Below are 17,767 nucleotides of genomic sequence, written 5' to 3'. Positions count from 1 at the left end.
CTGCTGCATGACTAATTGCATTTTGTATTCAGCTGGCAATCAAAAGGTTACAGATACATGCTTCTCTTTATTTCGCTAACGAACAACTATAACAAAGACTTGACGCAAAACATCCATATACGACAAAATACTTCAGTGGTCAACAGCATAGTAAATATTAACAATGATATATTATTTTCTTCTTTTAGAAAAATACTGCATTCGTTTTAGTTGGCACCAGTTCAGCACAGCTTATATGAAAATAAAGTTGCACATCTTTAAAAAGAGACATACAGAATCTTTTTCTGATGGTTTCTAATGGGAGATTGACTTGTTTTAAAAGCACCACCAGCTTGCATCAAGTTACGTTGTGTGTCATCTTATGCTCATTTAAGTACACCGACAGACACTTCCAGCTTGAGAGGAAATCCAAATATTTGGCCCCAAATATTACGGAGAGAAATTAGAGAGACTGCCCCACATCAGTAAAAAAAGCGATGAATCTCAGTAGCATGTTCTAGAGCAAAAAACAACAATACAGAGTGGTAGAGAGTTGCAGACTACAAGAGACACCTAGAACGTAGTCACAAGACTTATTGTAGCAACATACTGGAACCATTATATGACTGAAGTTAATAATACTTGATTGCTTCGTAGTGTTTCCAGCACAAGTCTTACCCCTACTGCATTTGTTTTATTGGTTGTATAGACAGAAGAAAATGTTGTAAAATCCTAAGCCGGAAGAGAAGGACCAGCACATTACTTTATAGTTATGGATTGCAGTCATGGGTTGGCCTCTTGCTTACGGTACCTGGAACTTCTCGACTATCTCCATGCCCAGAACATGAAGAACACACAGCCCCTGACAGGCGCTTTAGTCCCTTTTGAAAAACACTGTTTGACATACTGTAGATGACACAGTTACAGAAGCTGTTGCTAATTGCTAACCAGGTAGTTATGAAAGAGGCAGTCTGATTTGCATAGACTTTGGAACTCTCGAGGAGGAAGTATATAATATAGGGTAGCCAAAGTATATAGAAAACACTGGTGATGCGAAAAAGCACAGTAGCATAGCGTTTCTCTGGGCTTGGTTGTCCCTCCGCAGGTTCACTTTCAGTGGTGCTAAAGCGTACACGCCTCTCATTGATCTCCTTGTTGTGTTGCTGGCAGATCCGAAATATGTTGAAGTAGGTGAAGCAAACAGTTATGGCTGCAGGAGCATATAGCATGACCACAATAAAGGAAGTGAAGTAGGGATTAGTGTGCCAAAAATCTGCACAGAATTGAAACACATCTCCATGGTAACCAGGCTTCCCCCAGCCTGGAAGCAAAGAAGGTAGGAACACTGCACATGAATAAATCCAGAGAACCAAAATACAGAAGCGTAGCCGGCACGCAGTAACCAATGTGTTGTATGTCAGGGGCTTGGTGATGGCAATGTAGCGATCTATGCTAATACAGGCTAAAGATGTCATGGATACACTCTTTAGGACAGACACTACATATCCAAATAGTTTGCACACAATGGACTCCGGAATCATGGCAGGGTAATGCAGCAGAGAGAAGGAAGGTACCAAACAGCTAACCCCAACAAGAAGGTCAGCATAGGCCATTGTTTGAATGAAGTAGCTGGTAGTATGGTGGTTGAGCAGAGGAGCACAATGGAAGACAAATATTACAATAAGGTTCCCTGAGATAATCAGAACAGTCAGGAAGATGATAATACCTGCTTCCAAAATACAGACAGGGATGGTTTCATGAGATCCAAAGCCCAATAAGCAGAAAGGAGGGCTGGTGGTGTTAAACCCGTCAAAGGAAGAGTTCATCTTGAGATCTCCAGAGTTATAGGGATCATGCCTGAATCTCTGTTCTTCACCTGAAACGCTCAGATAATTTCTCAGTAAACATTCAGCTGTACTTTGTTTAATCTGAAGTCTCTCTTTAAACTCTGAAAATAGTAATATTGAGCCAGGTTCCTGCCATGTTAAAACAAGAAAGGGAAAAGCTCTGAAAAGGAGCTTAGGACAAAACTCAGCAGTCATCAGGAAGGCTTGTCTCTTTGTCCTCTATCCGATGCAATGCCACTCCATCACTATGCATCTCTAGACATCTGAGCAGAGGAGAGAATGTGACAGTATTTGTATAGCAGCCTGTCCAGAAGCACATCCTTGTAAGCACATCCACAGGCTAAGTATGGAGAACTGCATTTAAAGTTAGTTAGAAACCCTATGCTACAGACAGCACACACACACACAAACACACACAATTTCTAATCTTCTAAAAAGGCTGTAATCTCCCAAATAGAGCTAATAGTAGTAAATTGTGTTTTTGATTTCAACAATGTCATTTGCATTCTCACTACCATCTAACAACCTTATGTCCTCTCATTGACAGCTAGCAGCCTGTACTAACCCAGTCGCTGCTGCTGCCCTTTTGAAGCTTCTGCAAGTCCTCTTCTCTCTCAGCTACCGCAGCCATGCGCTCTCACAGCTACTGCAGCACTGTTCTAGGACACAGAATTGAGGACAACTGGTCCTGTAATTCACATGCTATCTAATAATGCCTCATCACAAAATAACTGCAGCACAGAGCCATCTGTGACCCCAACTAAAATCCCTGCTTATATACTGAATCCCTTTAAATTCACACTGTGCTAATAATTTACAAACACCTGCAAGCTGGCCCTCCAGTTAACCCTTTCCACATCATCTGTATTCTACAATATAAATTAATCTCAATCATGCTTAAATGATTTGAAGTATTATTTACCGAAATGCCTGCTTGATTCACTGGATGTTGAGGATTCCTGCAGTAGGACTGCAGCTTACTTTGCTGCAGAATGGAGAAAATGCCTTTGTGACTGAGGTCCTCCGCACACCCTCCTCTCCGCCTCCCTCATGTGCTCTGCCAAGATCAGCCAGGATCCCAGACTGCACTACAGCACCCAGACAGGACTGTAGGCTTAGGAAGAGCACATTTGCAGCTTCCTCCTCATTTGCAACTTGAATATCACAATAAGAGATGGAGCAAAACCATATGGCGGGTTGTGTGCCGAGCACCATATACATTAAACGCACTTAAAGGTCGTTTACAGAGCACACAAATAAAAAGGCTGTCTTAACCAAAACTAAAAATTATTTATGTGCAATTTGACCAGTCATGGTGCGCAGAAGCTCCCAAACTTCACACACTCTACCCAAGAACAAGCTTAACAAACTGGCACAGTTGGTTGTATGCATGTGAGCCTCTGTTACCAACTAAATACTGCAGTACATAAAATGAATTACACCATAACCAAATAAAAACATATATGGCCTTTTTTTATTTTAGATAATCACCTATTAAAACCCGTTTTTTTTTTTTTCATTCCGTGTTCCCCGCATAAAATAAAATAAGTATTTTTGGAAAGGATTTAGGCAGAAATTGTGCTTCTAGTGTTGCATTTCTCTACAAATTTTAAAAGCAACATTGTAGGTGGAACAACTCCTTTAAAAGTATGCTTCTCTTGATATAACATATCAAGACATAACATGTAACACAACATTGATATAACAGTCTAGTCATGGCTGAACGTGGTTTGAGTGTGGCAGCTCTACACGCGCATGCTTTCCACCAAAGCTCCTTTTTTGGGCAATCATAAATGAAAGCTTTGAAAAACAGAGAGTCTCTGGGGCTTCTTTTTTTTAAGTTGAAATACTCTGAAAGTTGGTGATTTCCATATCCTATGTCTCACCAATGTTGCAGTAGATATTATCTGTAAATGACTACGCCATTTTGCTCTGCCACCCATATTGACAGACTGTTAGGTTGTATGTTTCATTAGTTTCTAACTTGCTTCAATGTTTAACCTCTATCACTAATAAAACACCTCAGCTTGCCGTCACAAATCATTAAAAATGTACGTGCTGGCATATGACATCATATCCAAGCACTCAGCTATGAGGACGGTTGTGCAGAGGGGGCAGCTGGTGACGTATGCCCTGGGTTAAGCCGAGGGCAGGGCTGAAGCTAGATAGGGCACCGGATAAACCTGAATACACTCTGCCGTATTGCCCTTCCTGACTAATTTATTCCCAGCTTTTTTTTGTCAAGTATTTCTGAAGATGCCAGGTGCTACTCAACCTAAAGCCATTATTAAAATGACTCTCCAATAGCCCATAGACACCTACCAATTAAGACTGCATTTGAAGCGCTTCATTTTTTGTTTGCGCTCCCTGTTAAGTGCTAAATACGTGCGGCACGTAAAGCTGCCCTCTTTCTTATCACAGATATTTGCCCAGGCTTGGTTTATGGACACTGTATTTGTTAGAACTCAACCCCAATAGGGTGCCTTGACGTGGCAGATAAGCTTATGCTCGGTGGTCAAAAACAGTACTAAATGTTTATTAAAAAGTATGAATTTTCAGGTTTGGATTTGAGCTCCGGTTATTTGTTCTTTGTTTTTAAATGAATGTCTTTCATGTCTTGTTGCTGTCAAATTAATTGTGAGTCACCGACTTTATGTATCCCTAGTACCACAAGATATGTCAACTACACCATGTGCACAACGCGTGAACTAGAACACACACTACTGCATTGGCAACGCTCAGCAGATTATAATGTAAGAAGACCCAGCCAAGGATTCTGAGGAGGCCCTCATCTGAGACTCCAGGTCTGGCTCCAGACATTTATCAATCATTGACAACATGAGGACAGCATCAATACAGAAGTACCAAAGGGAGGTTGAAATGTAAAATTAGAAAACACAGTGACGGGAAACACTCAATTAGAAGGAAACAATAGTGAAAAGCAAACTGGAGCCAGAAAAAAAATACATTCTCTCATTAATATTTGAACGTAACATTCAATATGATAAAAAAAAAAAAAAAAAAAAAAACAATTGTTCGCTGCAAGTCAAAACAAACAATACCAACAAAGATAGTGGATATTTCCTAAAAGGGATCGCTGCAACATCACCAATAAAACAGGAAGGCAAGAGACTGATTAATGTGATAAAAGAAAAACACCTACCAACAGAGCAGAAACATCCCTTAACAAGTTTTCAAGTAATTTCCAAGAACGTCAGACTCACTGGTCTGTAACAAGCTAGCTGAGAATTTGATCATTTACCGCCTGCCTTCGCTTTTTGTCTTACTGAAGTATAAAATAAGAAAAAGTTATTTTAACTGCCCTTTTGCAATATTTGTTACCATCTTTGTATTTTCAAACCATGTTCCTTCTTGAAAACAATTCATCCCAGTCAATCAATCCCGATTATCACATTCACAGAGTGGGTGGTTATTTATGGGGGGGGGGGTGGTTCACCTTGTCACTAATCAGTGGTGAGGTCTGGTTTTTAGAACACACACCGTCACATTTGTGTCTATTAACACTTATTTTTATATTAGTGTTTCACTTGATCTGTTTTTTTTGCAGTTTATCCCAGTCAACTGGTCCAGGGATGCCCTAAACCTTCCTAAAATCCAGTGCTTTGGTGGAGCATCCACTAGTTTACTTTTGTGAATAAAACTCAATTGTTACCATGTAGTGGCCACTGTTCCCCCAAATGCTCCCTTCCTTGAACATTTGATAAAAGCTTGACATTGTTTGTTATGACCAGATCCAGAAAAGTGTACTTTCTAATCTGTATCTCCGCAAATTGCGACATCAAGCAATAATTTAACAATTTATTCGGTTTGCTCCGCTTTCTGAACTGCTTGCTCCAGTATTTCAATGTCTGGGTAATTATTGGTAAACGTGACCCAAACGTGCAGCTCTTTCAATTTGTGATAAAGACTGATCTTCCCCTCAATACTGATATGTTATGTGATGCGTTGATTGGCCTAAACTAAGTGTCTATGAATGGCTTGATATGTTTGCATTTGCTCTGAAAAAAAACCTTGCCTTATAATCGAGCAAATACGGTCAGTAACACACCAAAATTGGACAGAAAAATGCAATAATATTAATATATATATATATATATATATATATATATACACACATATATATATATATAATTGATAACAGGAATCACACTACTATCATCCCAGGTAACCGGTACATGCTAGAACCTGGGCATGATAGTAGTGTGATTGTTAATTATATATATATATATAAGGTGGGGTGTCATTTTCGGTTCTGATCCAGAGTTTTCATCTTTAGTGTTCGAGCTCCTATTTTAGCTCAATCTACTAGACAAACACACTCACTCTATCACAGTGCCTTGTGGCAGTGTAATTATCCGGCTGGACACTGACAAATGAAAATCTATAGAAGAAATAAGTAGGACTTCATTAGCATTGCCAAAAAGACTTCGCTCAGTGTGGTGATTTAGCAGGGAGCCGCTCAAAATATCACACGACTGCCTACAACGGCAGCTTCCAGGTCTGCGGATAGTTTACTGGAACAAAACTAAACATGTTTGTGCTGAACCAAATCACTCACTGTATACAGTACTGTACTTAAGAAAATATATTTTTTCCACGGGACTTCCCCTTAAACACATATGGCTTCCTTACAGCTACCAGAAAATATATATAAAAGATATATTATATCTTAAATAACGCATAAGATTTGGAAAAAAAAATTCACAGTGAGCATGGTGTTCAATGCATTACAATGAAGCAAATCTCTCTAATAAGCCCTGTTTTGAAAGAAGGCATTCACGCTTAAATAGGTGAGGCATATAAAGCCTGCGCTTTGGTCTGGAGGATTACATCACTATAGCTGTGTTTACATTGGCTGTCAAAGAAACCATGCGATTCATGTATTTCTAAATCCCAGTATTAATGATATACCCATTAATTTATATTTAATATTGACACTTCAGGTGTATATTGTTGTTCACATTTCCTTATGATATCTAAACAATGTAAATACCCAGCACTGGGGTCAAAATCAAATCCGACCGTCAAGCACTTTATGGCTATTGATACAACATAACAACCAATTTGTTCAAAGAGAACAAGTACAGAAAGTAAATCTACATATAGCAATTGTATAGAAAATGACAAGCAGGATTTCATAGAAAAAATTACTACCATCAAGAATACTGCAATAGACCGTACTTAAGTATTAGAAGCACAGTAATAACCAGAAACAGCTCACAGCACATCCAGCCCCTCTGGCAGTTGGTGATTATATCATGCTACGAGAAGTGTTTGCATGCATGGGAATTTGCTTGGCTTGCACAATGGGTTTATGAGCATGTCCAAAATCCAGCTTGCTAACCTTTTAAAAGTTTTGACACTCCAGCTTTTATTACACTACAGCTCCCATTCCACAAAAAGCGGGAAAAAAAGCCGAGATGCCAGTGCATGACAACCCATGAAGTGTAGATTATTTAACTTGCGCAACCCAACATTTTGCTCTTACTTTAGTGATGAGGAGTCTGTACTTCTCCACCAAGTAATCATTGTTATGACAGCCAGCGAGCAATTGCCACACTTCTCCCCGTAGAGCCTCGGGTACACCACTTCTCACCAGAGTCGAAAGCTGCTTGGGCCGCACGCTTAGATTCAGATGCCTGAAATAAATAAAAAATGTCATCATAATAAAGAAGAAAAAAATCTGGCTTGTGGTGATGATTATTTAACATTTTCTAAAAATAGAAAGAATTGTGTCTCATGGGTTTGTATAGTGTTACATTAATAATAATGTGGCAGATGTGGCATATCTGGGAGGCAGTGTGGCAAGCCTGGGCTCAAATGTGCATAACGGGGGGGGGGGGCAGGTTGGGAAATAAAAACAAGAAATGCATTTTTAATCAAAGTTTTTTTATTCTGCTATTTGTTTTTAACATCCTAATAAATTATTTTAAATAAATGAAAAATTTACATTTTTTTATCCGATTAATCGAAAAAATAATTTTAGTTGCAGCCCTAAATATAAAATGAGGGTTTTTTCAGAGCAAATGCTCTGAAAAATAACATTCGTTTTATAATCCAAACTCAAAGAGATAATAACACTAAGATCCAGATCCCCCGCGGCACTGCAGGGGAACCGGATCCTACAGCCGGTGGGCGTCTGTGCGATGCGCGCAGACATCCTCCGCTTCTGCCCGGGCTTCTATAATGAAGCACCAGCGTGACACGACCTTTCTGTTCTCCACCATAGAAGCCCTGGCTGAAGTACCAGCCAGCAGCGGTGGAGCCCTAAATATAATTAAACCATTTGTTTCACACAGTCTACACCTTCACTAACAATTCTATGAAAAAATAGTTTGGGCACTACACACCTAGCTCTAAAAATTTTAGATTACTTTTCATATTATTAAAAGGAACAATATAGTCCCGCAAAAGGTTATTTTGGGCAGGGACTCCAATGCACTCACTACAGAGTTCAAAACTGCCTTTGTAAGCAAACCCGAGCAAGCACTGTGCATCAGAAGCCTCATGAAATGGGTTACATGGCTGAGCAGCTGCACAAAACCAAAGATCATTATGCACAATGCCAAACGTCAGGTGAAGTGGTGTACACCGATTCTAGACTCTGGGGCAGTAGAAATGCACTCTCTAGACAAATCTGGCTTTGGCGGAGAATGCTACCTACCGGAATGCATAGTGCCTACTACAAAGCATGGTGGAGGAATAACGGTCTAAGGCAGTTCTTCACAGTTTGGGCTAGGCCCCTTAGCTTCAGTGAAGGGTTATTATAATGCTTACAGCACACAACTATATTTTAGACAATTGTATGCTTCCAACTTTGTGGCACCAGTTTGGGGAAGGCCCTTTCCTGTTGCGGCATGACTGTGCCCCTGCGCACAAAGCAAGGTACAAAAGGACATGGTTTGGCGAGTGTGTAGTGTTGGGGAACTTGAGTGACCTGCACACAGCCCTGACCTTAATTCCATTGGACTGCTTTGGGATGAACAGGAACACAGACTGTGAGCCAGGCCTGACCTCGCAAATGCTCTTTTGAAAGAATGGGCACAAATTACAACACATGCAAAAATCTGGTGGAGAACGTTCCCAGAGGAGTGGAGGTTGTTATAGCCTCAAACAGGGTCCAACTCCATATTAATGCACATGTATTTGGAATGGGATGTCCAACAAGCTCATATACCTATGGTGGTCAAGTGTCCACATACTGTTTGTTCTATAACGTGTATTTGTCATACATCAGGTAGACAGCTAGTGGCTTTCTGACTCCTAAAACATATCAAGCTCGTGCCCAGGTTAGTCTTTTGGCTGCTAATTTATATACAAATGTGTCGAGCACCGTTAAATATGATGCACTTAGTTGTTGAAACTGCCGTTTATTTAGTGAATTCAAATAGAGGCCAGGGTTAAAGCAAATCATTATTTTAATTATTTAACAGATATTTCCCTAACCAAGACATGAAAGTCCCAAGAAATGGCTGTATAAAGGCCTTTTAAATTAAACCAAAAAGGGCAAGGCTTGCTGATATCAACTCTAATCGGACATTACTCTTTAAGACTGATATTGCTATATAATTACACAAGCACATTTCTTTAACTTAAGTACCATTTCGATAAAAGGTCACCCCAAGTTTCCAAGATCTTCTCTGCACATTCCTTAGACACATCTCCAGAACCACTCAGGAGGGGCTCATCATTATCTGAAGATGGATACAAAGAGCCATAGTGAGTATATTTTAAATTAAACACATTTCATGAAAGAGACCGCAGATAAGAACCATTTCTAGTTTGCCCATTTTTCCTGCTGTAAAAACCTCAAACTTTTTTGCTTCTTTTTTATTAAGATTATTCAATCAATAACATGTTCTTCTTCTTTACACCCTCTCCTACACCACAGGTCCTTAATACCTCCCTCATTTGTCTTCTTTTGACCACCTACCTCTTCAGTTAATTTGTTCACTACAATTTCTGATATCCAACATTTCTCAAAAATGTTGCCCAAGGAGCTTTGTATATTCAGCCTTGATTCCCTTTTTTCATGTTTAGTGTAGCCATGCAAATTACATACTGATTTACAAAAACAGATGGGGCTCTCTTTTGATACTATTTTTATGTATTGTCTTCCATTTGGTATGAATATGTAAAAAAGTAGAAACAAATTAAAATAAAATATAAAAAAATAATACGGTACATACCAGGCCGAACACACCAGTAAGCCAAATAGCGGAAGGGTGAAGTGTCTATGGGGTGTTGTGTGGATTACTTCCTTGCACGTGCAAGGGGTACAACCACAGCTTCTGCTGTCCCGTGTATTTTTCATGATCAGTTTGTTATTGACCCGGGCAACTTAGGCTATTCTACTCTCTGGTATCCTGACCTTGGCTTGTCCTACAATTATCCTGCTTTCTCCACTTGTAACTACAGCTTGCCTCAGGGATCAGGATCATCGCAAGGATCAAGGCCACTACAACTCAAGGGCTCAACGTGCGGAGGGAATATGTTGGGGTCTTTTGGGGTTCCATTGGTCTGACAGACTACTACGGTCTCCGCTTCAGAGCTTCGCCTGACGCTTAGTGTAATACATATGCATTTGAGTGCCTTAATACTAAACAATTATTATTTCTTATCACGTGACTATAGGGTTTGTATATTAAGATACACAGGAATGCTGACAGGTATGTAAAAACTGTTAAAACTATGCTTTTTGCTGACAATTATTTTTTAACTAGCATGCAGACTCAGTGTTTCCAAATATTAGATTGAAACAAGGAATTTATTTTTATTATTTTATATATGGATGCAGATATTATACCTAAAAATAGAATTTCTTACTTATCTACCCATTCCTTTTAATAATCACAATAAAGTTTGACGGAAGAAGATGCTCAAGAGGAGGAAATGTTCCCTTAAACCCTAAAAAGGTCATTTAGGGATCTTTTTTTTTCCTAGGGCTACAAAAAAAAAATCAAAACATGTGACAGTCTGTGAATATCAGGATTTCCAGCTTTTTCCAAAAAACAGCATCATTGAGAAGATGTGGCGTTACAGTTCCAGTCATGCCCTTCTGCTCCTCAGATCAAATTTGTATGCCCATTTTGGCACAGGTCCCAGGTCATCTCATTGAGACATTCCACAAACTAGATTACTTTGCTGATAAACTAAAAATGCCTCTAAGCGCCGAATCTGTGGTTAATCAAATGCGTTCTCCATTCTTTGATGTTGCTTGTAACAGTAGTAAGCAACAGTTCTCAGGGATGGGTCAACCACAATGTCCCCTACTGACCTCTCCTTCTGACAGATTTGTTATAAATTAAGTAAAAAGTCAGAAAAGGTCAGTTTAATAATTTTTCAATTTGAAAGCATGCTCTAAATGCGGAGAAGAAAATCCCTTTCCTAAGCCTGGAAAACAATGTTTCAAAATAAATATTACCATGAAGACTTTGCAGCCATTTCAGCATTTTGAAAGTTACAATCACTGCAAAATTCTGTGTAGTGGGACTTCTGTTTGAGGACCCATAAATATGAAATACTAACTTTGTTGATCTAGAGCTGCAGTACAGTTTTTTTCTAAAAATAGTCTAATAATGGTTTTGCTGCCTAAAATGTTGTATTGACAAACGTAACACTTAACATAGCCCACATTTAACTGACCAGAGCTTCAGCTGCTACACAACTGCCCTTTGCATTCAAACACCTCACCTTCTTCCTCATCATCCTCAGGTGGAGAAGGGATGTTAGGTCCTTGAGGTCCACAGTGTGGGAGACGAATTGATGGGCTTGCTGTCGTTTTCCTTCGCTCTCTCTCAGATTCACTTTCCAAGCAAATCACTTCATAAAATGTGTCACAGTTACTCTTTCTTTCTTTTCTTTCTATCTGTACCAAATCATACAGAGGAGTTAAATCCCATATAGTAATTATTCATTATTAATAATAAGAGCTGAATCTTGCTGGTATCCATCAAGCAAAACGGCACATTAACCCTTCTGGAAACCGAACGCACCAACTAGCCAAAAAGAGGGGAATCAAACAGCATTTATTGCAGATCAAAGGGAGTACGAGGGTTAACAGATACCAGTTAAAGGGAATTTCCTAAACGAAATTACATTAATTTAAACACTTTTGCCCATGCACAAATACAAAGAAGGAGCAAGCCATGAATGACTTATTAGATCGTTCTGTTTAAAGAACTTTATTATGTACTCTGAGACAAAACGGCAATCTCTGAATCATATGACTGAATATTCAGGATAGCCTAAACTAAACTAAAAATGTAGCATTTTGGGAAGTTGGCATTTTTGGCACCACTTCACAAAACAGGTAGCATGAACCAGGAAAAGAAATACATTAAATTAGATCTCAGCAGTAAACCCAGCTATTTTACAGTGCCCTCTAGAAATATCGGCACCTTTGGTAAATATAAAATGTGTTCATTGTTTAACCTTTTGATTATTGGCACCCCTATGAAATTAATATGAAAAAAATATAGTTGAAGTATATTCCCAGTGATATTTCACATTTTTAGTACACCTTGGTGACTAGGAAAAGGAAATTGCTCAACTGTGACTTCCTGTTTTACATGGGTATAAATATTATGTAACACATAGGCCAAATTACAATGGGTAATACCAAGGAATATAGCTGTGATGTACAGCAAAAGTATGTTGAGCTTCACAAAATGGGAAGTAATTATAAGACAATAACAAAAACACTGAAAATGCTCATTTCCATCATCAGAGTTATAACTAAGAAGTTCCAGTCAAAATCCCCAAGGATCACAGCTGGAGAATTGCAGAAGTGAGTTGCGTCTTGGGGTCAGAAAGTCCCCAAAACTACAATCAGACGTCACTTTCATTGCAAGTTGTTTCGGAGGGTTTTGAGATCATCCTAAAACAAACTCAACCATCTCCAGACATTACTGGAACTTTAAATGGGATCGGGTACTATGGTCAGATGAAACCAAATTAGAGCTTTCTGGCAATAAACACCAGAGGTGGGTACGGAACACAGAGAGAAGTAGCCATATGGAAAAGTATATCTGCCGATGGTTAAATATCCACAGATATTAAATGTTGAATGAACATTCAATAACAATAGTATTATATATATATAAATGCTAACAGCAATCACACTCCTATAATGCCCAGGCAGCCAGTACATGCTGAAACCTGGGCATCATAAGAGTGTGATTGCTGTTAGCAATTATATATATATATATAGCAAATAACAGATGAAATAAGTATCTTGTGATAATACCTTGTTTATGGGACTAACCGAATTTTGGAATTACAAGCTTTCGGGAACTTTTCTCCCTTTCTCAAGCCTAAAGTTCATACATTATATTTGTTGTGTATGTTGATTCAGTTCTGTATATTTCCATTTCCACATTAACCTAAGCTTGCAAAGTACAATTAATTATTACAACAAAGAACATTGATTCAGGTCTGGATTACCTGTTTCAGCTTCAGGAAGAAGTTTTCTGTAGAACTCCTTTTGCTAAATGGCCAAAATAGACGCTCACTGGCAGAACAGACCCGGACCTTGGTCTCCAAGAGGAATCGAACAGGCTCCTGCACCTCAGTGATCACAAGGTCAACTGCTGTGGTCATATAAAGAACCTTGTCTGTGAGAATAGATGTGCATTACTATACTTCACATAATAAAAGATACAAGAAATTAAGAGGTACACCAAGGAAATTATATAATAAACGGTTAATGGATTCTTAATAAATCTGTGTTAAAGGGACACTTCTATTAAACAAGAAGGCATGTTAAAGTACACTATATGACAAAAAGCATGTGCACACCCCTCATAAATTTTCAGTTTAGGTGTTTAGCCCTACCCATTGCTATCAGGGATATAAAACCAGGCAATCGCATTTCCTACATGCAAACCAGGCGGAGGAAGGAACATATGCAGAAGCCCTCCATGCATTTGCAAAAGCAACACCATGAAAACTTAAAGGTACCTTGCAGCCATCATATACATTAGAGTACAACTGGATGGGTGGAGTGTCCAATTAAGAAATGTAATCTATGCCGTTCTGCTGTGTGTTTATAACTCTAAATGATTGTTCACTATTATACCTTTGCAGATATTAGATGGCACAGGTTTGCTTTTCCTTTGGCTAACGCTCATTAAATGTATTAGAGGTAGAAAGTAACCATTGTAGTAGCTTTCATTTCTAATTAAACAAGATCAAACTCTAATTTCCATTATTGATCAACCAGAGACAGTCTGAATACCTTTTGGTGTCTCCTCATTCACAGCCTGGAAATGTGGAGATTTTGTATTCCAGATTCCTGTGATGATGTAAGATTTTCCATCAGAGCTTTTACCCATGGACTCCTAAGGAATGCAAAAAAACTATACAGTTATCCTATTCTGTATGCCTGATACATTTTGCGGTTTTCTGTCAGGTTACCCATGTACAACTTATGTACTCATAAAATTGAGATACATTCCCAAGGAATAATCTTCTTCTCACCAGTTCTAACAGATGCATGTCACTGTTTCGGACATCTCTACCGGGACTGAGGAGGAGTCCAAAACACCTGCAATTACAGGAAAAAATGTCAAATAGCACAAATGTATTAGGGATATCTATTTAGTGGGTCAGATATGGAAATTGCAAACCACCAAAAAAAAAAAAATGCGATTGTTGTTCAAGCAAGAATTCGTTTTTGGATATGCATCAACCTCACAAATAAAACTAAAGAAAACAAAGATAGGACTAAAATGTCTGAAATTAAAAAAAAAAGTGTGTGCCCTCAATATACAAAGCAAGCTTTCACTATACAACATTGTAGAATTTTGTTAGTAAAGTGCTATCTCTCGCTTTTGTTTTGTATTCAGGGAGTTACATTTTATTGCAGAATAATAATTAGGATACTTCTGAACATATACACATAAATTATCCCAACATTTTTCTCAGTAACAATGCTTAATGTTACCAAAGGTAATCCACATTAGGGACTGCAGTATCTTATCTTAGTTTACTAAATGGTAACATGGGGTGCACAAGCAAAAACAAAAAATCTAAGAAAATACCTCTCAATGGCTAGTTCTTTGTTGGATGTCTGCTGGACATAAATTACAATCTTCTTTTCTGCACCCTGGCGCAGCCTGAAACACTGTTTGTCCTTGTCTTTAGGAACAGCACTGGAAATAAGAAAAAAGATTGAAATTAGAAATACCAGAAGGGGCAGAGAAGTAAAAGAACAGCAGAACGAAGTGAGGCTGCCCCTAGTATACATCAGTATTTGCCGTTTTCCCCATGCAGTATTTCACTCCTACTACGTGTGCCATTTCGGTCCTGGGTTCTGCTGGCTATCATTTGGAAGGGGTTTTTTACAGACAGCTTTTGCTAAACCTATAGTACAGGACTGTATTCACCCAACCAGCAATATCAGCAGGTGTTCTCTCAACAGACTATAGATCTTTTTTATACCCATGATATATTGTGTCCACTCTCAAGCTTAATTATCGTCTGGTTATTTACCTCTTTATTTTAAGTGTTGGAATGGTATATGGATATAGATACCGACTATAAATATATGGTCATATAGAACAACCAATAGGTCCTGGCATACACCTATGCAAAGCCAGGGACCAAATACTTGGGACTGGCCCTGGTAATCATTAATGTTAAGAGTTCACCTGGGACCTTGACAGCAAAGGAGTTATATACATTAAGGACAAAAATGGAGAGGTAAAAAGGAATATGACAGACATCTTACGTGAAGATAAATATGTGTATAACCTAGTGGGGGAAATACGGGGTGATTACATTTCTGTAAATCAAAGAAAAGCAATTATCAGGAAGACAAATTATAAAGAGACACTAGTTAAAACTCTAAAAGGAGAGTTGACAGGAGAGTTAAGGTTTCAAATTTTGTTATACAAGGTCCAACTACATCCATTGAATTCTGCATTATACAAGACAAGCTCAGCCTTCCTTGCTGGAGAAACCGGCCAAAGCTAGCCTTTCATAATGAAGAGAGAAGCGAGGGACCTGAAACCACAACTCTCCTTTCGGTGAATAAAACCCAAAAAGATGATTAAGTTGCCGAATAAGGAATTTTCCTAATAGGATCCACTACAGAAATGTCAGTATCTGCAGCTTTTAAGCACCGGAATGACATCTCAAGTCTGTAAAGCCCTTACCTGAAATAACCCTTGCCATCATCCTCCTTGATCTCAAGTGACACAGAGAAAGAAAAGATGTCGCTGTCAGGGGTCTGCGGTGGGATAGGTGCAGACAGAAGGGTCTGCTTGGCCGAGCGTCGAAATGCGGTAGCAAAACTGTACAAAATGCGGCTCACCTGAATTAAGAGATAGCAAACCAGTATATTTAAAATTACATTTCAAATCAATTATTTTTTTTTTTAAATAAGAGAACATTTCTATATGAGGTGGCACTGCAATATCATACACAACTATTCCTTACCACGACCGACCTCTTAGTTTACAGTTTTACCTAATCAGTAGGTCAAAATTATTAGAAACCCAGGAATCCATGTGTGTCTTGTAACAATATCCACTAGATTCTGCATTTGTTTTCGTGCAAACCTTATTTTTAAGGAAAATTGCATGTTTTTTATGCTCGTACAAATGATGAAAATGAGAAGGTACAAGCATTAGATATGTGTGTGCGGACCCTATTTTAACTTGTTCAGTAGCAGCTGTTACAGAGTGATGGGAGTTTGAGACAGCAACAGATAGCTTAGCAGAGGCTGAGATTAACGCTCATTGCTCACCTATTATTTTAGTGAAGAAAATGCACCCGTTGGGTGGATTGGAAAAACTGTAGTGTACTAGTTCCTGAGTAGAGTTTACCAAGACAGTTGCCCACTTTTACTACCAGCCAAATCTCGTTATTTTTTTATCACCTTTCTATATCTATTTTTCTGCATTGATAAATAAATATTGGTGGCGCTACTGTACAATACATATAATATATGAAAGTTTCTATAATATTGTGGTGGAAATTCAGTCCTGCTCCACGGGGCCGCATGTGCCTATCATCTGCCACAGGCCCAGTGCTTTACTGCACCTCTTTGACTGTCCATACTCTGGGGGACAGTCCAGAAATGAAAGGTAAGTCCAGAAGGCTTCAGGGACCTCCTCCTTTGGGAACACCCACCGAATGTCATTCTGAATTCAGAAAAAGGACCCCCAATTTTGTTGCTCGAGAGCAAACATGGCAAAAACAAAACAAAAATCCATCGACACAACACAACATTTTTTCTTAAGGGCAAAAATGAGTGATTAGGCCCCACGTTAAAATGACCATTTATCTATTTGGTCACTAACTTACCGCTTCCTGGATCTCACAGCGGAAGACATGTATTCTGAACAACTCTGCATTGTAATGACTCTCTGTAAATGCGAAACAGTCACTTTCTGTAGTTCCATCATGCCCTCGGACACAGAAGAGAATCTTGTAAATTGGATATTTTGCGATCTCTGTATTTGATTGTGGGTCCAGAAGGCTAAGTGAATAAAAGCAAAGTGAATATACAATGCTTCACCTTCAAATTATGTAAGTTTGAGTCACATGTAATAAGGGACAAAAATATCTTACCGAACTGTCCCTTCAGACACATTGGGAACAGAGAGGGTGACATCCAAAGAGTTCTGACACTGTCCTCGTAGAATGGACATCATACGGAGCGCCTCTACCTCACTACGTGGTGCATTAACCGATGCACAACCCAAATAGGTGAGCTTACTGAATACAACACTGTCTTCATCAGGCACTGGAGAGAACAAATCAGGCTCGTCCCCGCTATCTGAAAAACAAACACTAATTCTAGTCTTGATAGCGTACAGTCATGTGAATTTTCATTTCAGTGAAAGGAGGAAAGACATCAGCGATGATCTTCGAGAAGCAATTGTTGTTGCCCATCAATTTGCACAATGACA

At 38.9% G+C, this 17,767-nt stretch overlaps 2 protein-coding genes across 3 annotated transcripts in view; both read right to left on the bottom strand.

Moving 5' to 3' along the window:
- RABGAP1 (RAB GTPase activating protein 1) overlaps window positions 1–17,767 on the bottom strand; it is a 62,069-nt gene that overhangs the window by 35,820 nt on the left and 8,482 nt on the right. For both annotated transcript variants that reach the window (XM_053472747.1, XM_053472748.1), the window contains exons 4-13: window positions 17,427–17,634; window positions 17,160–17,334; window positions 16,007–16,164; window positions 14,891–15,001; window positions 14,328–14,394; window positions 14,086–14,188; window positions 13,293–13,462; window positions 11,541–11,715; window positions 9,448–9,541; window positions 7,336–7,486 (exon numbers count right to left, since the gene is read on the bottom strand). In XM_053472747.1, the coding sequence (XP_053328722.1) occupies window positions 7,336–7,486; window positions 9,448–9,541; window positions 11,541–11,715; window positions 13,293–13,462; window positions 14,086–14,188; window positions 14,328–14,394; window positions 14,891–15,001; window positions 16,007–16,164; window positions 17,160–17,334; window positions 17,427–17,634 (1,412 nt within the window). The remainder of the gene's footprint in view (window positions 1–7,335; window positions 7,487–9,447; window positions 9,542–11,540; window positions 11,716–13,292; window positions 13,463–14,085; window positions 14,189–14,327; window positions 14,395–14,890; window positions 15,002–16,006; window positions 16,165–17,159; window positions 17,335–17,426; window positions 17,635–17,767) is intronic.
- Window positions 473–2,836, bottom strand: LOC128502812 (probable G-protein coupled receptor 21). The gene is made up of 2 exons (XM_053472749.1): window positions 2,749–2,836; window positions 473–2,089 (listed from the first exon to the last, which is right to left on the bottom strand). The coding sequence occupies exon 2, from the start codon at window positions 2,019–2,021 to the stop codon at window positions 750–752; it is 1,272 nt and encodes a 423-aa protein (XP_053328724.1). The 5' UTR covers window positions 2,022–2,089; window positions 2,749–2,836; the 3' UTR covers window positions 473–749.

The sequence above is a fragment of the Spea bombifrons genome, chromosome 8, assembly GCF_027358695.1.
Source record: "Spea bombifrons isolate aSpeBom1 chromosome 8, aSpeBom1.2.pri, whole genome shotgun sequence".
NCBI classification, from domain to species: domain Eukaryota; kingdom Metazoa; phylum Chordata; class Amphibia; order Anura; family Pelobatidae; genus Spea; species Spea bombifrons.
The sequence above is the reverse complement of the archived record's forward strand: the minus strand, read 5'-3'. Positions and strand labels throughout refer to the sequence as shown.